Source organism: Rhinopithecus roxellana, chromosome 19 (assembly GCF_007565055.1).
Source record: "Rhinopithecus roxellana isolate Shanxi Qingling chromosome 19, ASM756505v1, whole genome shotgun sequence".
NCBI classification, from domain to species: Eukaryota; Metazoa; Chordata; class Mammalia; order Primates; family Cercopithecidae; genus Rhinopithecus; species Rhinopithecus roxellana.
Genome location: NC_044567.1, coordinates 70,846,764 through 70,871,840, shown reverse-complemented (window position 1 = coordinate 70,871,840; position 25,077 = coordinate 70,846,764). Strand labels below are relative to the sequence as shown.

General features: G+C 38.7%; 1 protein-coding gene across 2 annotated transcripts in view; it reads left to right on the top strand.

The window, feature by feature from the left end:
- Window positions 1-25,077, top strand: part of MYH10 (myosin heavy chain 10) — a 153,355-nt gene that overhangs the window by 2,405 nt on the left and 125,873 nt on the right. Inside the window, exons 2-3 of one of the 2 annotated variants that reach the window (XM_030923661.1) lie at window positions 4,945-5,318; window positions 23,214-23,370. In XM_030923661.1, the coding sequence (XP_030779521.1) occupies window positions 4,974-5,318; window positions 23,214-23,370 (502 nt within the window). In that variant the 5' untranslated portion in view covers window positions 4,945-4,973. Of the gene's footprint in view, window positions 1-4,942; window positions 5,319-23,213; window positions 23,371-25,077 lie in introns of both variants that reach the window. The other variant, XM_010362445.2, reaches the window with a different exon arrangement.

The following is a 25,077-nucleotide window of genomic DNA, read 5'->3' as shown; positions in this document are numbered from 1 at the left end:
GAAAAATGACCTGGGGGTGGAGTCCCAGGGGTGTGTGTGTCAAACCACTGAAAGGGATGGGAACTTCGGCTCTGTAGGGGGCTAATTCATACACAGATAAATGATTTAATTATAATTAGGCAGCAATTTCATATGACACCGATAACCCTCAGACCATCTTTATGTCTGCTAACAAAAAGACTCCTGTTTATCCTTATTTCCCCTAAGTTATGGGTATCTTTTTCTATAAAATATAAAACCTTTGCCAGATGATTTGTTGGCCAGTCCTATACTTTTTAAGCCATAATTGATTGGGTTTTTATTTAGTAGAAAGGTAGTATGTAGCATTGTATACTACACACCCTTCAAAATTTCCTCCATGCCACCTTCCATCATTGTAGCGTGTAGTCTGGAGCTGAACTCTGAGTTTAATCCCAGCTCTGCTGCTTGTTAGCTGTGTGCCCTTGGGCTGGTTATTGGCTTTCTCTATACCTCAGATTCTTCATCTGTAAAATGGAGATATTAATAGTGCCTCCCTCATAGGGCTGTTGTGAGGATTAAGAGTTGATATATGTAAACTGCTTAGAATAGTCGGGCTGTAATTAGTGATATATGACAATGGTATCTGCTGTTTTAAAAATCATAGTGTTGTCCATAGTGTTGTCCTCTGCAAAGCAAAGCACCGGTGAGTGGTACACTATTAAACACCAGTATTATCCAGATTGGATACCAAATGTACAATGGAGTTAACTAAATGTATTTGACAATCACAAGTGAAGAATTAAACCGAACAAAATATCTTCAGTGGTCTCATGAACTCTGTCAGTCAAACAATAATATGAGCACTTTCCACCTGCAAAGCCCTCCGGTGCAGCACAGGGTAGGTTAAGAAGAAAGTCAGGAGAACGGTACAAAATGTTAGGAGAAGGAAAAGGATTAAATTGCCACATTGACCTGAAAAGAACTTCTGAAAGGATGGCATTTGGGTCAGAAGTTGAAGGAATAATAGCTTTTTGGTTGTGGAGAAGTTGAATTTCACTTTAAGGGTTAGGACCATTCAAGTAAGTATTGATCAATAAATACAGAGCCCCTGTTATATACCAGGGACTAGACAAAATGCTCAAGATACAGCATGGAACAGACAACTATCCTCATAGTGTTTAGTTGTAGAAGTGTCAGAAAAAGTGAAAGTAATTGGTAATCCTACTAGCCAGTAAAGACCCAGTGAATACTTATTCTGTTAAAAAAAAAAAAAATACACGCGTGTATGTAGTCTTCCCCACAAAATTGGGAGCATGCTGTGTAATTACACTTTTGTGTTCTATCAGGTTTTTAAAAAATACTAAATTACAAGTATTTCCCCATCTAGAAAAATTGCTGATAAATTTAAGATGTCTCAATTTGATAAAATAATTTTAAGATATATAATCTACTGTTTCTAGACCTGTTCTAGAAGTTATTTGTTAAATTATGCTAATTTATAGTCACCTGCTGAATTTAAGCATCTAATTACGTGTCCAATGTAAAACTTAAGAAGTGTGTGCATGTCTACTGACAGCAAGACAGTTTCCTAAGTCCTCTGTAGGATATGCAGTTTACACCTGATAAGAATAGTAAGAGAAACTTATTGTATTTTGCTATGTATATTATATTTTGTTGTATATTTTCTTTTAATAGATTCTATCCTTCTGAAAGATGGAGTGTGTATCCTATTATTTCTCTTCAAATTTACCTATGATGTTTCCCACCTTGAAGCCATGCCTCCTTTCTTCTTTTCTAAAATTTTTTATTTTACTTATTATTATTATTTTGAGACAGAGTCTCATTCTGTTGCCCAAGCTGGAGTGCAGTGGTGTGATCTCGGCTCACTACAACTTCTGCCTCCTGGGCTCAAGAGATCTTCCTGCCTGACCCTGCCGAAGAACTGGGACTACAGGCTTGTGCCACCAAGCCCGGCTAATTTTTTGTATTTTTTGTAGAGATGGGGTTTTGCCATGTTGCCCAGGCTGGTCTTGAACACCTGGACTCAAGCGATCTACCTGCCTTGCCCTCCCAAAGTGCTGGGATTACAGGCGTGAGCCACCCCGCCTGGGCTCCTTTCTTCTTACCAGTGTGCAATGTTTAAGTTGGAAAGAGAAGACTTGTTGTTAATGTTATTAGACCAGTCCCTAGAGGTAATGGGCTTTTAAAACTATTATGCAGAATGTACGTGTACCCATGAATGTTTTCTGTATTGCCCTCTCCCAAGAGGATGCCTTAGAAGACTACTGCAAGTTTAGGTATAAAATGTAGTAGCAATTTTATTTGTATAGAAGTTTTAATAACATTAATCACGTTTTGTGATTTTTTTCGTTTCATCCTATTTTACGATTTTTGTTTTATCCAAGTCTATAACCTTTAAGACATCAACGTGTTATATAAATTGTTATGAATTAGTCTAGAATTGGTTTTCAACCTCTTTTTCTACTCTAACGTATCTGCTGGTAGCAGTGGCGCACAATAGCAACCACAGAACTTTGGAGCAGTGGTTGTCAAATGTGTCCTGGGACCAGCAATGGCAGCAGCATCTGGGAACTTGTTAGAAATACAAATTCTAAGGCTCAGGCTGGGCGCGGTGGCTCACACTTGTAATTCCAGCACTTTGGGAGGCCCAGGCGGATGGATCACCTCAGGTAAGGAGTTCAAGACCAGCCTGGCCAACATGGTGAAACGCCGTGTCTACTAAAAATACAATAATTAGCCGGTCATGGTGGCAGGTGCCTGTAATCCCAGCCACTTGAGAGGCTGAGGCAGGAGAATCACTTGAACCCTGGAGGCAGAGGTTGCAATGAGCTGAGATGGCACCCACTGCACTCCAGCCTGGGTAACAGGGTGAAACTCCGTCTCAAAAAAAAAAAAAAAAAAAAGTTCTCAGGTTCTACCCTCTACCTACTGAATCAGGTACTCTGGGATACAGCCCAGCGATCTGTATTTTAATAAACCCTCTAGGTGCCGCAAATGCATGCCAGAATTTGACAGCCGCTACTATAGAGGGTGAGTATTTGTAATGCATTACATTGCAACAAATACTTTCTGAAGAATCTTAGCTATTTGGTTCTAGTAAATTATTTTTTTAAATTTATTTTTGTTTGTTTTCGAGATGGAGTCTCGCTCTGTCACCCAGTCTGGAGTACAGTGGGATGATCTCGGCTCACTGCAACCTCCGCCTCCCAGGTTCAAGCAATTCTCCTGCCTCAGCCTCCTGAGTGACTGGGATTACAGGCACCCACCACCATGCCTGGCTAATTTTTTGGTATTTTTAGTGGAGATGGGGTTTCACCATGTTGGCCAGGCTGGTCTCGAACTCCTGATCTCAGGTGATCCACCCATCTTGGCCTCCCAAAGTGCTGGGATTGCAGGTATAAGCCACTGCACCCAGCTGGTTCTAGTAAATTATTATTAGGGGTTAAAGGGCTAGAATGTGTAACCACTATCAGTGATTAGTCTTTCAGGATACAAATAGAGCCCTTTAGAATCTAGAGAAAGTTATGGCACATATACGCACACACTAAGTGCATAATATTTTTATACCATTTCAGGGATTTCGTTGAACTTGAGATTAGCTGATGGACTCAGGAACCTCTGAACAACCTTAGACTACTTTATGATTTCCTTTTGCCTACAGAGAACCCCTAGCATTTTTGGCTAGGAGAGTGGAGTGAAGGGAGGGGAGAAGTGGGGACTGGATAGAGCAAGAGTAGGCACTCAGTTGGCTGCTTCTGTTGGTTTGAGTGAAGTCATGGAAACTATGCCTATGAAATTTATAATAACTTGGAGTTCGAAGTAGCAGCAAAAATGTTTAAGTTGGTATCAAATCCCAAGAAGATCCTGTCAGGCAATCATGATGAGTCACATCAGCAGGATGATGATGATGGATGTAAAATCCTGTCATTTGGTTCAAAAAGCTAATGCAGAAGTAGAGGAGGGGACGTAACTTAGCCACAAAGTGATGGAGCTCTCTCTGCTAGCTCTTTGTGAGCCAATAGTAAATGGGTGTTAAATAAACCGACTAGGTCTTGAGATACATTAATTGTAAATGTCACAGAACCAGTACTTTCCTCGATGTGGCCAAGAGAGTTGATAGTTCCTTTTTCTTCTGCACTGGTCAGACCGTATCCGGGCTATGATGTTTGCTCCTGGGCCACACACTTTAGAGGGAAGACAAGCATGTTGGAGTCTGTTTAGGCAAGAGATCCGGCAGGGGAAGGAGTCTTGGTGAATGAGGGGTGGAGGAGCTGCAGGGTGGGAATGGAGGCGTGAACAGCTACCATGACATATTCGAAAGGCTGCTGTGTGAAGCCAAGTTATGCTTGTGTTTTGTAGCCTCTGTTGATCACATTAAGACCTCATGGGGCCATAGAAAAGCTATAGGGAGACTGATTTGGGTTATTCATGAGAAGAACTTTCTAAGTCTGTTATCTGAGGCTAGAATGGGAGGCATGTTTTAGATTCTTTAGATTCTTTACTCCTCTGACAATCATGTGTTTTTGTAGCTATTTCCTTGTGGTCATATTAATGCCGGTACCACTTCATGAACCTTTTATTACCCATCTTTGTTTTCTTTTTTTTCCCTTTTTAACTCCCTGTTTAATTTGTGGTGAGGGTGAAAGAGGAGATAAAGAGAGAAAAAAAAAAGGTCAACCTGCAACTTTGCCTTTTCTTCTGTTTTTTTTTTTTTTTTTTTTTTTCAGCCCTCAGTAACTGAGGGCAAACTGGTTCATCAGACAACCAGAGCCGTAATTTGTGGTCACCCCTGAAATTAACCTTGGAAACTTGGTTAGTATGGCTGTGAAGAGGTATACCCCAGCCCCTTAACACAGAGTTAATGCTTAATCTAAGGTTTTAAGTTTCGTAGGAAAGAAAAACGTGTACATTCTTTTGTGTTTCTTAAACATCTAATTTTGCGCTCCTCCTCTTCTCTTAGAGGCGATTGCTCTTGGATCCTTCCACTTATAATGGCGCAGAGAACTGGGCTCGAAGATCCAGAGAGGTATCTCTTTGTGGACAGGGCTGTCATTTACAACCCTGCCACTCAAGCTGATTGGACAGCTAAAAAGCTAGTGTGGATTCCATCAGAACGCCATGGTTTTGAGGCAGCTAGTATCAAAGAAGAACGGGGAGATGAAGTTATGGTGGAGTTGGCAGAGAATGGAAAGAAAGCAATGGTCAACAAAGATGATATTCAGAAGATGAACCCACCTAAGTTTTCCAAGGTGGAGGATATGGCAGAATTGACATGCTTGAATGAAGCTTCCGTTTTACATAATCTGAAGGATCGCTACTATTCAGGACTTATCTATGTAAGTATTTCTTCCAAATAATCATGTGAAGTGGTAGCTAGGAATTAATGTAAATTATACATCTTGTCATAATCAAATGACAATGTGGAATGCCCAAACTCTCTGTTTAACATTTCTGTTTCTATTTAAGCAAGATTTGTTGCTTGCTTACCCAAGTCTTGCTTTTCTTTGAATCTTAACACATTAAGTTTAAATAATACAGCCTGCAATTACATATAATAAAATGGCATTTGAAGACTTTTGTAGTGGCGTTCTGGAGCATAATAAGGTGGGAGAGAGCGTGTAACAGGAAGACCAGAAGGTTTAATAAGGTAAAGAGAGTTGCATTAATAGGATGCAGACAGCAAAACGGTAGAAAATCAAGTGCATACCCAAGAGAGTAAAGTGGACGGGCTGTAAGCTTAGAAATTTCTGTGGACAGCATGAACAGCTTCACTGGATGTGGGGAACTAGGAAAGATGAATGCTGAGGTTTTTAAGAGGAAACAATTAGGGTAAGATTGAGGCTGGCTGGGGTCGTCCTGTGGTTAGCTGCTGACATGAATGTTAAAGTCACGGACTATGTCATTGACCATGTAGAAGAAGTTATTGAAAATCATAAGGGATGATGTAGAGAGGAAAAATGTAAGCCAGATACTAAAAATGACAAAATAGATTTGCGGGAATGGTAGACAGGTGGCAGTGATTTGAAGGAGGTGGCATGTATGGGACTTCAACTGACGATGAAGGGAAGTAGGGAGAAAAGTTGATGGTCGTGGTTTGAAATTGGAAAAGGGTTGTTGAATTTTACACAAGGAGTGTGCTACTGAAGGTCATGAATAATTCAAACTTCAGTCAATCAGAGGTACTTTTCCCACAGAATTAGTTTAAGGAATATTTCTGAAGTGCCCCCTGTGCTCTAGGTGCTGGGGGTAGTACAGTGAAGAAGACAGGCCAGGTCTCTGCCTTTGTGAAATGTCCAAGGAGGAAATGAAACAGGGCTATGGAGAGAGTAAGTAGGAGGATGGCTTTCCCCAGCAGGTCTGTTAAGGGCTGTTCGTGAAGGTAGCATTTGAGCTGGAGTCTGACTGGTGGGAGGCAGCTAGCCATAAGAAAAGCTGAGAAAAAGAATGATTCATTCATGACCTTTGCCAGAGTAGTTTCAGCCAAGCCTGATAGATCTCCCTTATTTTCTTCTCTATGAGATAGGAGAGTAAGAGGCCACAGGGTTGGAACGGTGGCTTGAGGAGAATGGAAAGGCTTAGGAACAACCCTTATCCAATTTCAGACTAAGCCAGGGATAAGAAAGCAACTGGAGAGTGGCATTGAGAGTCCAGCTGAGACTGAATAACCACGTGTAGGGCGACCGCAGTTTTGTCTGGCTATGTGATTTTGCCAGACCATGGGATTGCCCCAGGTCTGTGAGTGTGGGGGCTTTGGATCTCCATGGCTCCCACAGTGAGAGGGGGATTCAGTGGCCGTCTTTAGAGTCCTGGTTCGGTAGGAATGGGAGTCTGGCTGGGAGGGGCTGATGGATCAAGGCCTGGAGGTTTTCGGAATGTTGATGAACAGGGATCATGGAGTGAAGGGGTGAGAAAACCGCAAACTTAGGAGGTTGTGGTCAGACTGTAATGTCGACATGTAAGATTTGAGAGGTGGATCAGTTTCAGATGAAGCCCATTGCAATCAGGTGTGCAGGTATGGAAATGTGATGTCACCATCAAAAGCTGTGCAGTGTGAAGAGGAGCCAGGCTGCCTTTCTGCCAGCCTTCACCTTGATTTCCCACACTGGCAGCTGGAGGTAGCTGCAAAGGGAGCTAAATAGAAAAGGAATGAAAGAAAGGACAGGTTTTTTTGTTTTTGTTGTTTTTGTTTTGCAGCCATTTCACATAATTCAGAGATTTTACAGTTATCTCTTAGGAGTTTGTTGGATTTTTTTTCCAACTTAACTCAAGGACAACCGGAGTGAACTTCTGAGTTTCTTCTCAAAGCACAGCCTCCTTCTGCAGGAGAATCTGGATTTTTCTCAAAGACTCAAGGTCACACAGAGGTGGGGGTTTGGGAGGATCATATCTTCAATTTGTTGGGTGGAGAAAGGGTTCTTACCTAAGGTTCTAGTTGGAGAACTTGACTCTAAAGTCTATCTCGTCAAGAGGATGGTGTTGAGGAGAGCCATGCTAGCATTGTGATAAATATGTATTGGGCTTTGAAATTAACCAGCCAGTTGAGATGATCAGTTGAGGTGCAATGATACAGATACTAGGATAATTTGGGTAGAACCTTTTTTGGACATATTTCTATAGATAAGATATAACAAAAACTTATTTAAACAAATTAGGTTGCTAACAGATTTAGTTATGTTCTTTTCTCACCTTTTCTTTGGATTTATTCTCTCTGACCCCCAATTTCTCAGGTCATTAATTTTCATCTTCTTTCCTAATAAAACAGTTTAAAAACTGTAAATGTCTTCTCTAATACTGTTTTAGCTCACATCACAAGTTTCTATATATAGTATTTATTCTTCAGTTCTAAATATTTTCTAATTTCTACGATGATTACTTTAACTAGTGAACCATTTAAAAGTGTATTTGTAAAATTTGAAAATGTTGATTTTTAAGGTGTCTTTTTATTATTGATTTTTAAAATAATCTCAATCACAGAATGTTGTTCATATAGGAGACTTTTTTTGTGTAGTATATTGTCAGCTTTTATGCGTGGTCTGTATGTGTTTGCAAAGAATGCGTATTCTGTTATTGTTGAATATTGGGTTCTATATATGGCCATTAGATTAAGCTTTTTAATTGTATTGTTTATATCTTCCATAGCCTTGCTACTTTTTGTCTGCTTGATTTGTCAGTTACTAAGTGTGTGAAAAATCTCCCATTGTGTTTTATCAACGAAGTATGCATCCCTAAATGACACAGTTTAGTTTTGCCTGTTTTTGTTTTTGTTTTTATTTTGAGACAGTCTTGCTCTGTCGCCCAGGCTGGAGTGTAGTGGTGCGATCTTGGCTCACTGCAACCTCTGCCTCCTGGTTCAAGTGATTCTCCTGCCTCAGCCTCCCTATTAGCTAGGATTACAGGCTCGAGCCACCATACCCAGATAATTTTTTGTATTTTTAGTAGAGATGGCGTTTCACCATGTTGGCCAGGCTGGTCTTGAACTCCTGACCTCAAGTGATCCACCCGCCTTGGCCTCCCCTAGTGCTGGGATTACAGGCATGAGCCACCGTGCCCGGCCTAGTTTTGCCTGTTTTTGAATTTTTATATAAATGAATCTCCTAGTGTGTAGCCTTTTGTGTCTTTTGTTGTTGTTGGCTTAGGATTACATTTTTAAGATTTATTCATATTGTTTTACTTTGATGTAACTCAGTAGTTCCCAAAGTGTGGTCTGTACCCTCTACGATTTCCCTGAGACCCTCTCAGGGGAGCACACAAGGTTGAAACTATTTTTATAATAATACGAATATGTCATCGGCCCTTTTTACTGTTGACATTTGTAGTGATGGTGCAAAAGCAATGATAAATAAAACTCCTGACACCTTATCATGAATAAAGGCAGTGTAATAGGACCAAAGTGTACTAGAACCATTTTATTCTTCACTACCACTTATTGGCACTTTTTTAAAAAAAATGCAATTTCGCTCAAGAATGTTCTTGGCAAAGCAGGAAAAATAACTGATTTTATTAAATCTCAACCTTTAGGAATACAGTTTTTTAATATTTGGTGTGACGAAATGGTAAGTATGCCTAAAGCACTTCTGATGCATATCAATGTATGATGGTTGCCTTGAGGACTAGCATGTGGGTAGTTATTTGAGTTGCAAGCTAAACTTGCTACTTTTTAAATAGAACACTATTTTCATTTGATAGAGTGGCTGATAAACTGTGGTTACTCACACAGAGGTATTTGGCAGACATTTTCTTGAAAATGAACAAAACGAGCCTGTCACTTCAAAGAAAATAACTGACTGTATCTGTTGCCAATGATAAAATTTGAGTTTTTATGTCAAAATTAGAATTTTAGGAAACTTGTATCTACCACCATGAACTTGACAGCATGTCAATACTTAAAAACCTTTCTGATATGATAGATGGTGATAATAATGAAAGTGTTTTTTTTTGATGTCGTATAGTGAAATGTCATCATTTGAAAGACTTGCATAATTTAATGATGTGTGTATGGTGTCACGAAATCATACATGAGTAAAAAGACTTACTCAATACGCAAGATAAACTAGTAGATTTTGATGCAGTGGAATATGAGAAGTTCACTGATAGGGTTTCAGATGGTACCTTGCATCTAATTTTTAAGAAATTATCACTTGTTGGCCGGTCACAGTGACTAATGCCTGTAATCCCGGCACTTTGGGAGGCTGAGGCGGGCGGATCACCAGAGGCCAGGAGTTCGAGACCAGCCTGACCAACATGGAGAAACCCTGTCTCTACTAAAAATACAAAATTAACCAGGCTTGGTGGCACATGCCTGTTGTCCCAGCTACTTGGGAGGCTGAGGCAGGACAACCCAGGAGACAGAGGTTACAGTGAGCCGAGATCGTGCCATTGCCCTCCAGCCTGGGCAACAAGAGCGAAACTCTGTCTCAAAAAAAAGAAAAAATGAAATTGTCACTTGTTAAGTGTTAGTAGTGTCAAAGATAAGTATCCACGATTATCTGAAAAGACTGTTAAACCGTTCCTCTCTTTTCCAACTAAATATCTGTAAGTCTGCTTTTCTTCATGTGCTTCATCCAAAACAACGTATTACAATAGACTGAATACAGAAATAGACATGAAAATTGAGTTGTTTTCGATTAAGCTAGACAATAAAAGTTTTGCAAGAATGTAAAACAGTGCCATTCTTCTCACTTTTGTTTTGGAAATGAAAAGTTATTTTTCATAAGAAATGTTATTTATGTTAACATATAATGTATTTACTGTTTTAGAATGAATAGATATTTGTAAAACTTTATATTTTATATGAAACAAAAGGTTTTTGGGGTCCTTAATAATTTCTAAGAGTGCAAAAAGGCCCTGAAATTTTAAAAGTTTGAGTAGTTTATTCATTTTTGTTGGAATATAGTATTCCATCATAGTATTTTGGCCCAATAAATTTATCTAACTATTCCACTGTTTTGTACACTGTTTTTTTCTGTCTTGGTAATATTATGGTCAGTGCTTCAATGAACAGCCATATACATGTACTTAGTGCACAATAAGCATGCCTTTCTGTAAGGTGTGTAACTAGGAGTGGAATTCCTGGATGATAGGATATGCATATCTGTAACTGATATCTTCAGCTTTTCTAGATAATGTCTGATTTAGTTAGAGTCCCAGAAGGAAACAGAAGGCTCTCAAACTAGGTATTTGAGAGTTTAATAAAGGGTTTTACAAATAATGTGGGTAGGGTTTAAAAAAATAAATGAGTACTAGTGCAGTATCTCAGTAGTAGTGACGGCTGAGAGCCCTTGAAACATCTTGATCTTTAAAGAAGTCTTAGGAAAGAGCTATTGCCTCAACTCAGAGAGGTACCTGTATGGAGAGGGCTACCTGACAGGAATTGCCTTCCTTAGAGGCATGAAAGTCAGCTCATGGTCAGGAGGGAGCCTAGGGAATAAATATCCTGACCTTCTGTTCTCACGCTTAGTCTCCTGTTGATGTCTACCATTGGTTGAACTCAGTTTGAAGCCAGAGGGGAAGGTAATTTGATGATTCTTTCCTTAGGGTCAGCCTTAATTCGGTCTGGAATTGAATGTTGTGTATGGTGTGAGGTTGGGACAAGATTCATTTATTTTTCCATGTGGCTAGCCAGCTGACCCAGTTTACTAAAACATAATCTTTTCTCCACTGCTCCGAAGTGGCATCTTAGTCATAAATTCGGGTTCATAAGTATGCTTTTGACTCTATTGTATTTCCTGGGTCCATGTGCCTATCTTCTAGCTAATATCACATTTTCTTAATTATTACAGCTTTATAATGTGTCTTGGTGTTTAGTGTGGTAAATCCTCTCCTTTTTGTCCTTTAGGATTGTTTTGGCTGTTAAGTTCTTGGCATTTCAATATAATTTTAGAATCTGCTTGTCAGTTTTTCATTTACGCACACAGCCTTGTTGAAATTTTGATTGGGATCTTATTGATTCTGTAGATCAGTTTGGGGAGAAATTAGATCTTTATAATATTTTATCTTTAATTCCTGAGTAAACTCATTTGTTTAGTTCTAAATTTTTATTAATATTGTTTTATAGTTTTCTTTGTAGAGGCCATGAGCATCTTTTGTTATTTATTTTTGGATATTTTATTTTATTTGAATATTATTTAAATGGTGTTTAAATGTTTCCCTTATTACTCATATGGTATATAGATAATATGTACATAATTGTTACCATTATGTAGAAATACTGTATTTTTTACAGTTAATTTTTGTATATTGGCTTTATCTTCAGTGACCTAAGTTTACTTATTGGTTATAGCAGTTTAGCCGAAAATTCTATCGGATTTTCTATGAGCACACATGTTGTCCACAAATAATGAGTTTTATTTTTTACTAAATCTTATACTTTTTTTTTTTTTTTGGAGACAAGGTTTTGCTCTGTCAACCAGGCTGGAGTGCAGTGGGATACTCGTGGCTTAATACACCCTCAACCTCCTGGGCTCAAGTGATCCTCCCACCTCAGCCTCCCGAGTAGCAGGGACCACAGGCACGTACCACCATGCCTGGCTGATTTTTGTGTTTTTGTAGAGACAGGGTTTTGCCGTGTTGCCCAGGCTGGTCACGAACTACTCAGCAAAAGCAATCCACCTGCCTCAGCCTCCCAAACTGTTGGGATTATAGGCGTGGGCCACCATGCCCAGCCAGTTCACACACATTTCTTTTGCTTGCTTTATTGCACTGCCTAGGCCGGGCGCGGTGGCTCAAGCCTGTAATCCCAGCACTTTGGGAGGCCGAGACGGGCGGATCACGAGGTCAGGAGATCGAGACCATCCTGGCTAACATGGTGAAACCCCGTCTCTACTAAAAAATACAAAAACTAGCCGGGCGAGGTGGTGGGCGCCTGTAATCCCAGCTACTCGGGAGGCTGAGGCAGGAGAATGGCATAAACCTGGGAGGCAGAGCTTGCAGTGAGCTGAGATCCGGCCACTGCACTCCAGCCTGGGCGACAGAGCGAGACTCCGTCTCAAAAAAAATAAAATAAAATAAAATATTGCACTGTCTAGAATTTTCAGTACAGTGGTTTTTGAACAGAAGTGATCATCAGAGGCATCCTTGTATCATTCCTGATCTCAGAGGGAAAGCTTTCAACATTTCATCATTAAGAATGATATTTGCTGTAATTGGTGTTTTTTTAAATACTGATTCTTTATCAGATTAAGGGAGATTTTCTTGTATTCCTGAATGGGTGATTTTTTTTATCTTGAATGGATGATTTAAAAAAAAATGGATGTTAATTTGTCAAATGTTTTTCATTATTTAATGAGATGATAATGTGATTTTTCTTCTTATTTTGTTATTGTGGAGAATTATGCATATTTTTGAGTGTAAATTAACCTTGCAAGGACCAACTATTCTTCATATATACACAAAGAGAGAGTGAGATTCCTAGATTCTGTTTGCTAGTATTTTGTTTAGGATTTTTGCATCTACATTCATCAGTGAGATTAACTTAAAATTTTCCTTTCTTATACCTTTGTCATATTTTGCTATCAAGATTATGCTGGTTTTATCAAATGAATTGGGAAATGTTTCATCTTTGTTCTCTGGAAGAGTTTGGATAGGATTGATGTTATTTCTTTTTAAAGTAATGATAGTGTTTTCTTTGTGGGGAAGTTTTTCTATAATAGATACAGAACTTTTCAGATTTTTGTGTGGCTTTTTTTTTAATCTTTTTTTTTTTTTTTTTTTTGAGACAGGGTCTCACTCTGTCACCCAGGCTGGATTGCAGTGGTGCAATCATAGCTCATATGCAGCCTTGAAATCCTGGGCTCATATGATCTTCCTGCCTTAGCCTCCTGAGTAGCTGGGACCACGCCCGGCAAATTTCTGTATTTTTTATAGATGGGATTTCACCATGTTGGCCAGTCTTGTCTCGAAACCCTGAACTCAAGCAATTCACCCACCTTGACCTCTCCAAGTGTTAGGATTACAGACATGAGCCGCTGCTCCTGGCCTTGTGTCAGTTTTGATAATTATGTTTGTCTAGGAATTTATGTTTCATCTAAATGTTCAAATTTATTGGTATAAGTTGTTCATAATATGCTTATTTTCTGTAGGATTTATAGTCATGTTTTCTTTTATTCCTGATACTGATAATTTATTTGTATTACCCTTTTTAAAAATGAGTGTCACCAGAGGCTTATCAATTTTTTTGTTCTTTGCAAATAATAGACTTTTGACTTTGTTGGTCCTCTCTATATGTGCTTTAAAAGCTGTAAATTTCATTCTAAGTACTGCTATAGCTGTATTCTACAAGTTTTAATATGCTGCATTTTATTATCATTCCGTTGAAATTAATGAGGATGTTTTCTTTGACTCTGCGGGTAATTTAGAAGTGGATTGCCTAGGCTGGGCACAGTGCTTCGTGCCTGTAATCCTAACACTTTGGGAGGCTGAAGTGGATGAATCACTTGAGGCCAGGAGTTCGAGACCAGCCTGGCCAAAATGGTGAAACCCTGTCTCTACTAAAAATTCAAAAATTAGCCAGGTGTGGTGGCACATGCCTGTGATCCCAGCTACTCAGGAGGCTGAGGAAGGAGAATCGCCTGAACCTGGAAGGCAGAGGCTGCAGTGAGCTGAGATCGCACTACTGCACTCCAGCCTGAACAACAGAGTGAGAATCCATCTCAAAAAAAAAAAAAAAAAAAGTGAATTGTTTACTTTCTAAATCCAGGGGATCTTCAGGTTTATTTTATTATTTCTAATAGATTCCCCCCTTGGTCAAAGAACATACCTTCAATAATTTTCAATCCTTTTATATTTGTTAGACTTGCTTTATGGTTTGTTATGTGATTAGTTTGGTAAAGGGTCATGATGCACTTGAAAAATATGGATACTTTATTATCTGTCATTCCAATTACTGTGAAAATCCCTTCCTTTTTACTTCTGTCCATTTTTGCTACGTACATGCTGAAGCTATTATCACGTATATACAGATGTAGAAATTTGATGTCAGATCATGGAATGGTCATTTTTAGTGATGTTATTTTCTTGCAAAGTTGACTGTTGTTTTCTTGCAAAGTCTGATATTTGCATTAGCTTCTTTTTCTTTTTTTCTTTTTTTTTTGGATTAGTGTTTGTGTGGTTAATTGCTTTCTTAACTTACTTTCAGCTTTTCTGTGCCTGTGCATTTAAAATATGTCTCTTATAAACTGCTTATGGTGGTTATTTTTGTCTCAAATCTGACAATATTTTTTAGCTGGAATGTTTAGTTTATGTACACGTGATGTAATGACTGTTAAATTTTAGCTTAAATCTGTCCTCTGATTCATTGCTTTCTTTTTATCCTACCTGCTCTATGGTTTTTTTTAATCTTTTTTTTTCCATTGGTTAATTTTTATTATTCTGTCTTTTCACCTCATTAGCTATACAGTTTTGCTGTTCTCTTAGCTATTCTTTTAGTGGCTACCTATTCTAACACGGATCCTTGACCTATTAGATATGTGGAGCCTCTTATTCCTTTGTAGACCATGATAGGTAGAGCCTTAGGTAGAGCCTGAGAACACCTGAACAATTTTCTTTCCTCTTCCTTCCTAATTTATGTGCTTTTGTTGTTTAATTCCCTCTGTATTTTAAAACCCGCAAGACACATATACATTTTAATACTGTCAATATTCATTTCGTTTTATCCATTACTTTTTTTTTTCCCCACATCTTTTAGCTTCCATTCTTTTAGAAAGGGCCTCTTTTATCTGAAGTATCTACTCGTCCTTTATTTTTGAAGTTTTTTTGGGTTTTGCTGGATTTGGAATTCAGAGCCGGCGGTGGTTTTCTTTTAACATTGTGAACATGCCATTGCATCGGGTTCTGCCTTTCGTCTTTTTCTGTTGAGAATTCAGCTTGTAGTTTGACTGTTGTTCCCTTGAAGGTCATCTGTATTTCCTTCCCCACCCCGGCCACTGGCCGTCTCTAAAATTTTCTCAGTCTTTGAATTTCAACACTTTGACTCTGATGGGCTTAGGTGAAGTTCTATTCTGTATATAGTGAGTCCTCCTTGTCTTCAAGGGATACAGTCTAAGGTCCCCAGTGGATGCCTGAAACCACAGATGGTGTTGAACCATATATAAATGATGTTTTTTCCTATACATACGTACCTTTGATAAAATTTAACTTACAGTTTAGGCATGGTAGGAGATTAACAACAATAACTATTAATAAAATAGAACAATTAAAACAATATACTTAATAAAAGTTATGTAAGTATGGTTTCTCTCCCTCTTTCAGAATATCTTATTGTACTCTTCTTGTGATGATTTGATGAATTTCTTTTTCCTAGTTCACAAATTCACAGATAGAAGATTCATTCTTACCATAGATTGTAGCAGCCTCAGCATATGATTTTATCCTTATTAAGTTGAAAACTTACCGTATCACTTAAAGGAAGCACTTTATGGCTTCTCTTTGGCGTACCCGAATTGCCAGCATCACTACTCTTGTGTTTGGGGCTATTCTTAAGTAATATAAGGGTGACTTGAACACAGTTGATCTGAGATCTGGGAGGGCTACCAAGTGACTAATAGCTGTACAGCATGATGATGCTGGATGAAGGGATAGTTCACGTCCTGTGCACGATGGAGCGGAATTGTGCCAGATTTCATCACACTGCTTAGAACGGTGTACAATTTAAAATGTGTGAACTGTTTATTTCTGGAGTTTTTCACCAATTATTTTTGGACCACAGTTGATTGTGGACAACAAACTGCAGAAAGTGAAACCACAGATAAGGGGGACTACTGCATTCAGCTTGGAGATTGTAGTGGTTTTAACTCTGGCTTGATGGCTTTTGTTGATCTGGGAAAATTCTTAGCCATTATCTCTTCAGATACTGCTTCTGCCTCATTCTTTTTTCTCCTTCTTGGGCTTACATACTTCACATGCCAGATCGTTTCACCATGTCCCATCTGCCTCTCACATTCCTCTACATTTTCATCCTTATTTTTCCCCCATGGTTCACTCTGGCTGTTTGCTTCTGATTAAAATGTCATGTAACTAATTCTTTCTTCAGCTGTATCTAGCTTGCTGTTTAACACATGAATTCTTAATTGTAGTTCCTGGTTTTCTTTTTCTGTTTTGTTTGGTTTTTCAGTTTTAGAATTTTCATTTGGGTTTTTCCTTTAATAGTTTCCAGTTCCCTGTCAGAATTCTCAGTCATGTCTTTAATTACTTGAACATATTGTAACCCAGGGCAATAATACAAGTCAATAAAAATAGACACACAGAAGTTCCAGATATTGTCTTGGATTTCAGCCACAACTTGTTGCCTCATATGCCCAGTTATTGTGTACAAGGAATTGTGAAAATAATTTGAGACTCTGGATGGCATTAAGGTTATTCTAGAGTTTTGCTTTGGGCAGACAGGCTTAGGGAAACTAGGACATGTAGTCCATGCAGGAATTGACATCTTTTCCAACCGGGCTTCATGCTGTGTGGGGGCTGGTCTGTTTCTCATAGTCTTAACTCTTAGGGTATAGCCATCAGAGTCCCAGCTAAAAGCCTGGGGTGTTTACCACCCCCACCACCTACCTCTCCCTGAGTAGGCTGGAATGTTTTAATTTTTTGTTCTGTCAGACTTTTGTGCTGCTGAAAGCTCTGCTTAGCATCTTCTCAGCAACAGGTTTTGGGATTCATAACTATTATCTATCTAAGAAAGAAATAACAATTCCATATCATCAAATATTCAGTTACTTTTCTTATTTTCCTTATGTCTCATAAATAATCTCATAAATAGTTGGGCAGTTCGATTTAGGATCCAAACAAGGTTGACATATTGTGATTGGTTGCTTAGTCTGTTTTGTGCTGCTATGATAAAACAACACAGATTGTATGATTTATAAACAAGAGAAGTTTATTTGGCTTATGGTTCTAGAGGCTGGGAAGTCCAGGGTCAAGGAGCTGCATCTGGTGAGGGCGTTCTTGTGGCATCATTCCATGGGAGAAGGCGGAAGGGCAAGAAGAATGTGCTCAAGAGAGAGCAAGAGATAGAGTTTATAGCCTCAAGCCCTTTTATAATTGGCATTAATCCATCGATGAAGGTGGAGCCCTCATTGTCCAAGCACCTCTCATTAGGCCTCACCTCCCAACACTGTTGCATTGGGGATTAAATTTCCAGCACATGCTTTTGTGGGGACACAGTCAAAGCATAGCAGTTGTTACATCACTTTTAATCTCTTTCTCTTCCCTCTTTTTTTTTTTTTTTTTTTTTTTACTTCTGGAAATAGGGGTCTCACTATATTGCCCAGACTAGTCTTGAACTCCTGAGCTCAAGTGATCTTCCCACCGTGGCTTCCCAAAGTCCTGGGGTTAGAGACATGAGCTACCATGCCCGGCCACTTCCCCCCACCCTTTTTTTTTTTTTTTGCATACCATAGGATTGCAATCAACAAAATCCAGAATATGGGAAATTCTGGACTTTGTTGATTGCAATCCTGTGGTGCTCCCTATAAACTGGAAGGAGAAAAATCCGTAAGTTAGATCCAGAGTCTTAAATGGATTCAGATTCAGGAGACACTTAGTGCCACATTGTCTCTCACATTATGATGCTGAGATTGATCAGCAGTGAGTCATTTTAGGTTTTGCCAGCCTGATTGGTGCGTTAGGAATGGTCTCATCTGCCAGTCACCTGAGGATTTTAATAGTGATGGACATTGTCCAGATCTCCTGTGGCACTGGGGGCTGCAAAATGGTGAGTCTAGTGCCATAATTCCTCCTGCGTTTATTATCTTAGTGAATTCCTTTTAATTCAATGTATATGCCTTACACACACACAGTTTTCTCAAGTTGTTTTTTTGTTTTCTACAGAGTTTTTTCCTATTTTCTCTCAAAGGAGCAATAGCAACTGATGTTAGTTATCCTTCCTGTGCCCTCTATGTCTTATTATTACTGATAAGTTTTGTCTTTGTAACGTCCTTTTCTTTTATTATTTTACCATTGTTCTATTTTTCTTTAACAAGGATGCTCTCCTAGAATAAATGTCTGCTCTTATCACTTGATTTCTTGAGGTATCCATTCTGTTCTTTATTTTCTCCACTGTGGATTTTAATTTTACTTTTTCAGGTGATTCCTTACAGTCTTCTCTGGCCCTGGTCACCTATTTTTTTTCTTATGCATTTCTGTCCTAATATGTAGACTGTATGTTATACTATATTCTGTTGCAGATATAAATCTATCTCCTAAAGTTTTCTTTTAGTTATTTTATAGATAATTTCCACAGGTAATTTCTTTCTGAATCCTCTGAATGATGATCTTTTCCTTATTATGTAGGTTTTTTTTCAAACTTTGCCTGTGAATTTTACCTAAGTGCAGTGTTTGCAGGTGGTATGGGTGAATTATTCTTTCCTGCCTCCCTTTCCTTTTGAATGGTGGTCTGATTTCTTCTGAGAGCTACAGTTGGGATGTAGGGTTATATGATATTCCCAGTTCAATCCCTGTTCCTAGTAGGAGACTGTTGTATCTCTGCTCCATTGTGTTGACATTTGCACCAACCTCCACTGTCTGTTTCTCTAATCCTTTGAACCTGTGAAACAATGCATATACATAGCCCTGCTTTCTTAAGCAGAGGCCTGTCACTTCCAGGCTGAGTAAAATTTCCCAATCCTAGACGGAGGAGGATAGGCATTCCAGGCAAAGTGGTCAGCATAGGGTGGGAGCCTGGAGGCATAAAGCAGCATAGTGTGCTTGAAAATTTGTAAATTTTTCCAACTGCAAAGATTTTTGTATATCTTCCTTAGGTAAAGTATACAGTAGTGTTATGACGCAAACTTATATTTCAAGCCTTTGCAGCTCTTCAGGATTTTCCCAAGGTTCTGGCAATCCCATATTTCCAGCTGCCCAGGAGGCATCCTGCTTGGCTCACCCACCACACCACAATGTCAGTACATTAGAGGGATTCGTTATCTTTTCCCGCAAATCAGTTATTTTTCCTTCCATGAATAATGTTTCTGTAAGGCCTGGAGACCTTGGAGTCCTCTTTGACTTAGGTCTTTAATGGCTTTTCTGTGTTGAAAGTTTCTGAGCACTATGAAGTCTCCAGCCTTCTCTGTTTTGTGTTGCCTTTTCTCTCATCTAGGCCCTGTTGTGCCAGGACAGTTGAGCAGTCTCCGCGTGTCTTCCTGCTTCTCACCTTTTGCCCCTTCAATGTGTTCTCCATATGGCTGCCAGATTTATACTTTGTCTAAAATGCTTGTTTCATCCAATCACTTTTCTCTCCTGAACCTTCAATACCTCATCACCCATGGAGGACAAAATCTGAATTATTCAGTTTGTCTTTCTAGGCCCTTATCGCTCACATTCCATGGTACAAACTATTTTTGCTATGCTGGTCTTCTCACACTGCCTCGAGTATATCCTGCCACTGTAAGAGTTTTGTGCTTTTACTACTTTAACAGGAATTCCTTTATCCCTTCTTTTGACCCCATAGTCTTTAAAAAGAACATCAAAGACCATTTGGGGGCCGGGCGCGGTGGCTCAAGCCTGTAATCTCAGCACTTTGGGAGGCCGAGACGGGCAGATGACAAGGTCAGGAGATCGAGACCATCCTGGCTAACACGGTGAAACCCCGTCTCTACTAAAAAATACAAAAAACTAGCCGGGTGAGGTGGCGGGCGCCTGTAGTCCCAGCTACTCTGGAGGCAGAGGCAAGAGAATGGCGTAAACCCGGGAGGCGGAGCTTGCAGTGAGCTGAGATCCGGCCACTGCACTCCAGCCTGGGTGGCAGAGTGAGACTCCGTCTCAAAAAAAAAAAAAAAAAGGACCATTTGGGTCTGAATTTTTTACTTCGTTCTACAGTCTCTGACAAGGTGGTCATGACTTTCAGTGCCTGGAGTTTGTTGTGTTCTGCCCCAGAGCTTTCCGTTATTGATAATACCTGTTCATCATTCTCTTTTTGGTGCTTTCCGTTGTAGCTTGTTTAGTGCGCATCTATTTGTCTTCATACCCAGAGTGTATGTTTCTTAAAGAAGCTTAGTATCTTGTGTGTGTATTCAAATACTTAGTAAAGTTCATTTGAACTTTAAGGTCTCCAGAATAATTGTTTTAACAACATATTGCCTTCCTACCATGTGCCTGGGGGAAGATAGAAGTGGTGCAGTATCAATTCAGTGATCAGTTTATACAAGAGCTCAATACTTGAGCTAACTTTTTAGGTAGTTAGAAGTTAGGTTTATTAAACACTTTAATAATGTTCCTTCTTAAGCATTGATTATTGCTGCATTTTGGCAAGCATGGGATACTGATGATTAGTTAACCTTTTATATTTTTGATGACTAACTCATATTTGTGAGACTTATTCTTTCTTATTCTAGTTCTCAGGAAAGTGCCTAACGCATGGTAGACACACATGTTGGAATTACTTCTGATTAAACATGTCAGTTATGATATGTTATCATCCCATGCATACTGTGGGACACTAAACTGAATTTGTGTATTTTCGCTTTCTTGGAGCTTTTTTCTTTTCTAGTCTCTAATTATTTGCCTGTTATAAAATTGAAGAGTATAATCTGTAGCTTCATGATAGACTGTGATCTAATTTTTGAATGAGAAAGTGAGGTTGGGTGTACAAAAATTCATCAATGTATGGTTGCGATTTGTTAACTTTATATAAATTAAACTCAGTAAAAAAGTATTGAGGTTGCCTCTCCTTTGTTTTTCTCACCCTTAATAAAGCGTCTATTTTTACTGTTCATCATTGCCTTTTTGTCCTGTGGGCAGCAAAGATATACAGGACTAGTTAGACAAGAGACTTGATTGGGAGAAAGTGCAAGGTGATGGTCTGGGAAGCCCAAGGGCCACCCAGGGTTCACAGAGGTCTGTACTTTGCATACAAGAAGTCCAAGAGTCTGAAGACTTGAGGAGTCAGTAGTAATAATGTAGCCTCAGGCAAAGAACAGACAGATAACCTCCTGGTCTGCTCAGTAGTAAGGCTTCAGCAAACAGCCCAAATCTGAATTTAGGATGGGGGCCCTTTGCCCCTTCTACGCTACTAACCTAAGTAGGAAGTGCGTTCTACATCTGAGCCTGCAATTGTGAGTTCAGGAAAATACAAGGAGGGCAGCCAGAGAGAAAGTTTTGATCACTTGAAATTTTTTGGCAGGCTTTCATTCTCTTGGTTTAGCATTAGTAAACAGAGTAGCCTCTGGAGGGCTTTCTGGTGGCAATTGCTGGGGGTTTCAGCTCTTAATGAACGCAGCTGTTAGTTAGAACCCCCCTTAGTGTTCCCTGGGGAAGCTGGCCATGCAGTACCAATTCTCCAGCCTTTTTTCATGTCCTCTTGCTTTTAGATTTTGGTCTACCCAAATCACCTTAAATAAAAGGTCTGTTTCGTAATGCAACTGAGTGCCCTTCCAGATGTCTTCAGTCCCTGAGAGGGTTAGAGCATCTGTCAGCAGTTCTGACTGCTCTTGTTTTTCCATAATGCCCAGAATCGGTTTTGTAGAATATTCTCAGAACTCATTGTGTCTATATTTAAAAAACCCGCAAGTCATAAGCATTCATAGGGCCAATTCTGTGTAATGATTACAGTATTGATCAGGAAAAGTTTGTATCTTCTAGCCTGGCAGCTTTTATTTACTGAAGATCCCGAAGAGCTTTTGTTTATTTGGTTTATGTTTGTTGATATTTACTGTATTAGTAATTAAAATACATTTTAAAATCTTTATTAATTCATTTAAAAAGAATAGTAGTAAATCATGACAAGTTAACATCAATACATTTTTAAGAAAAAAATCCCTGTATTTTTCAAAACAAAAAAAAATTAGATGGATGAAAACTCTTACATTTTTGCAAATCTCTTCAGTATTAACCAAACTAGCTGGAATCTCATATCTGCTTTTGCATTCTGCTTTTTTATAGTATGTTATTTTGGTTGAAGTATATGAAGAAAATCCAGCCATAGAGATATTTAGTTGGAAAAAAAGAAGAGTGTTTTTTTGGTTTGTTTTTGTTTTTGTTTTTTGAGATGGAGTCTCAGTCTGTCGCCTAGGCTGGAGTGCAGTGGCGTGATCTAGGCTCACGGCAACCTCCGCCCCCCCAGGGTTCAGGCGATTCTCCTGCCTCAGCCTCCTGAGTAGCTGGGATTACAGGAGCCTGCCACTGTGCCTGGCTAATTTTTGTATTTTTAGTAGAGACGGGATTTCACCATCTTGGCCAGGCTGGTCTTGAACTCCTGACCTTATGATCCACCCACCTCAGCCTCTCAAAGTGCTGGGATTACAGGTATGAGCCACTGTGCCCGGCCAAGAAGAGTATTTTAATACCCTTTTTAGATAATTGTGGATATTCTTCTTTGATACTGTACTCAAACTGGACAAATGCTATTTTCTTAAAGATTAACTGCAATGTGGAATCTGAAACTGCATTAACAAGCTTTTCACACCTTGTGTACTCACGAGAGAATGAATGTAAAAAAGTAAATAACATATTGATTGTACCTTGTGATAGCCCTGTGAAGTCAGGAAGCTCACATTATTTCTACTTCATGGATGAGGAAATTGAGTCCAGCAGAGTGCCACTTAATAAGCTATCTGTGGGAGAACTACTTGTGGTTCATCGTACTAAATTGCCCATTATAGGCTAAGTTTAATTTGGGGGATAGTTTAATTATCCAAAAGGTAAACATCTCCTGCTTAAATGACTGTGTGGTTTCTGTCTCCTGATTGGACCCTTACCGATAAATGCAGAGGTTTTTTTTTTAATACTCTATTTTATTTTTATTCTAGACTTATTCTGGACTCTTCTGTGTAGTTATAAACCCTTACAAGAATCTTCCAATTTACTCTGAGAATATTATTGAAATGTACAGAGGGAAGAAGCGTCATGAGATGCCTCCACACATCTATGCTATATCTGAATCTGCTTACAGATGCATGCTTCAAGGTAATTGGAAATATTTGAATGCTAAGTGCTCAGAATTTCTTAAATGTAATTTAGTGTTTTTTAATGTCTCAGTGTATTCTACAAGTTTTGAATTTTATTTTTTTAATTAAAAAATGTTTATTATAGAAAAATTGTGAGTTTTTAAGGTTAAAACAGACAACGTAGCCATTTTCTGTAAGTATAGTAAGTATGTTTGTTGCTCTAAAACAATACCTCATAAATTTATATGTTAAAAAGCATCTAGTTTTCATATACATTTGATTCCCACCAGAAGCCAGTCTAACCAAAGCTCATTATATTAGGTTTTAAAACCATAGGAAGAATAATAGGAAAGGTAGATGCTTCACTGGGGAAAGATTATAAAGTATTATTTGTGATTTAAAAGCATGTAAAAGGTGACAATAAAAGTTAAAACGCATGTGTTAAGTTGGTTGATTTTGATTGTGTTCCTTTGGATCAGAATGAATATAAATTTGAGGAGTCATTCATTTGAACCCTGGCTTTAGACACAATGATTTATGGAGGGACATTTTTGAAAAACCAGAATGTAGTGGTTTTGAATGCAATTAATATTATTGCTCTACAAGACTTCATTTAAACATGAGAGTTCCTGGTGCTACGTGAAAATCCAATCTTCTGTAATAACTCTCCCTCTCTCTCCTTTTTAATGTATTTTTTGTTAATAAATTCTATAAGTTTTAATAAAAAACATAAGGTTCTTATAAAATTGTTCCACAATCTTCAGAAAACAGGCTGTGCTGCACCCACTTTTCATCAAATTGCAGGTCATGGCAAGTTCTTTTTGGTGATTAGGTCTGAAGGATAGTGTGAAGGAATTAATAAAGTACAATACCCATGTCCTACTTCTAGTTTTTGTTTGGATACTTACTATATACCAGATCTTCCAGGGCAAACAGGAAGTACTTCAAGAATAGAATAGTGTCATATATAAGTTGGTAAGGACAGTTTTGTAATTTAAAAATAAGCTTAGGCTTTTAAAGAAAGATTAAATTTAATTTTTTTTTTTTGGAGTTCAATACAATTTCTTAGTATTCTTTAGGAATACTAAGAAATGGCTAGGACTGTGAAAAATTGCTGTTAGATATGGAGAATGAAGAATCATCCACTCTTTTTGTTTTTGGTTCTGTCTCTGTTAAGAAGAATGATCTTTAGATGCAGAAAAGTGTATTAGTGAGCAAACTCCGCCATATGTGGGAGAAGAAATTGAAGAAAGTGCCCTCCTTCTCTGATTAAGCCCGTATTGTTCCTCATTAAACAGATACATCTTACAGTTGAGATTGTTGACCCTCTGGTCTTTGAAGTATTCTATAGAAGGGGAGTTTCCAGAAAGCTAGGGACAGGCTCATATGTATCACTGTAATTTTTAAAAAGGGGAACCTTCAAACCAATCCTTGGGCTTGAAATATGTTAAGAGAGCAGTCTGAAAACAATGTGAATATATTGATTAATGACTGATTAATGACTGAGGTTGGCCAGGTCTATCAGGATGTGCACCAAAGGGTGTGTGCCCCCTTTTAACATTTTTATCAGCGTACTTGAAGAGGTGGGATGCATGCCCATAAAATTTGCCAATGGCATGAAACTGGGAGGGATAATAATACATTTGATGAACAGAAACAGCATTTAAAAATCTCTTGACTGGGTGAATGAGGAGTTGGATCTAACATAATAGTTAACAGATAATAA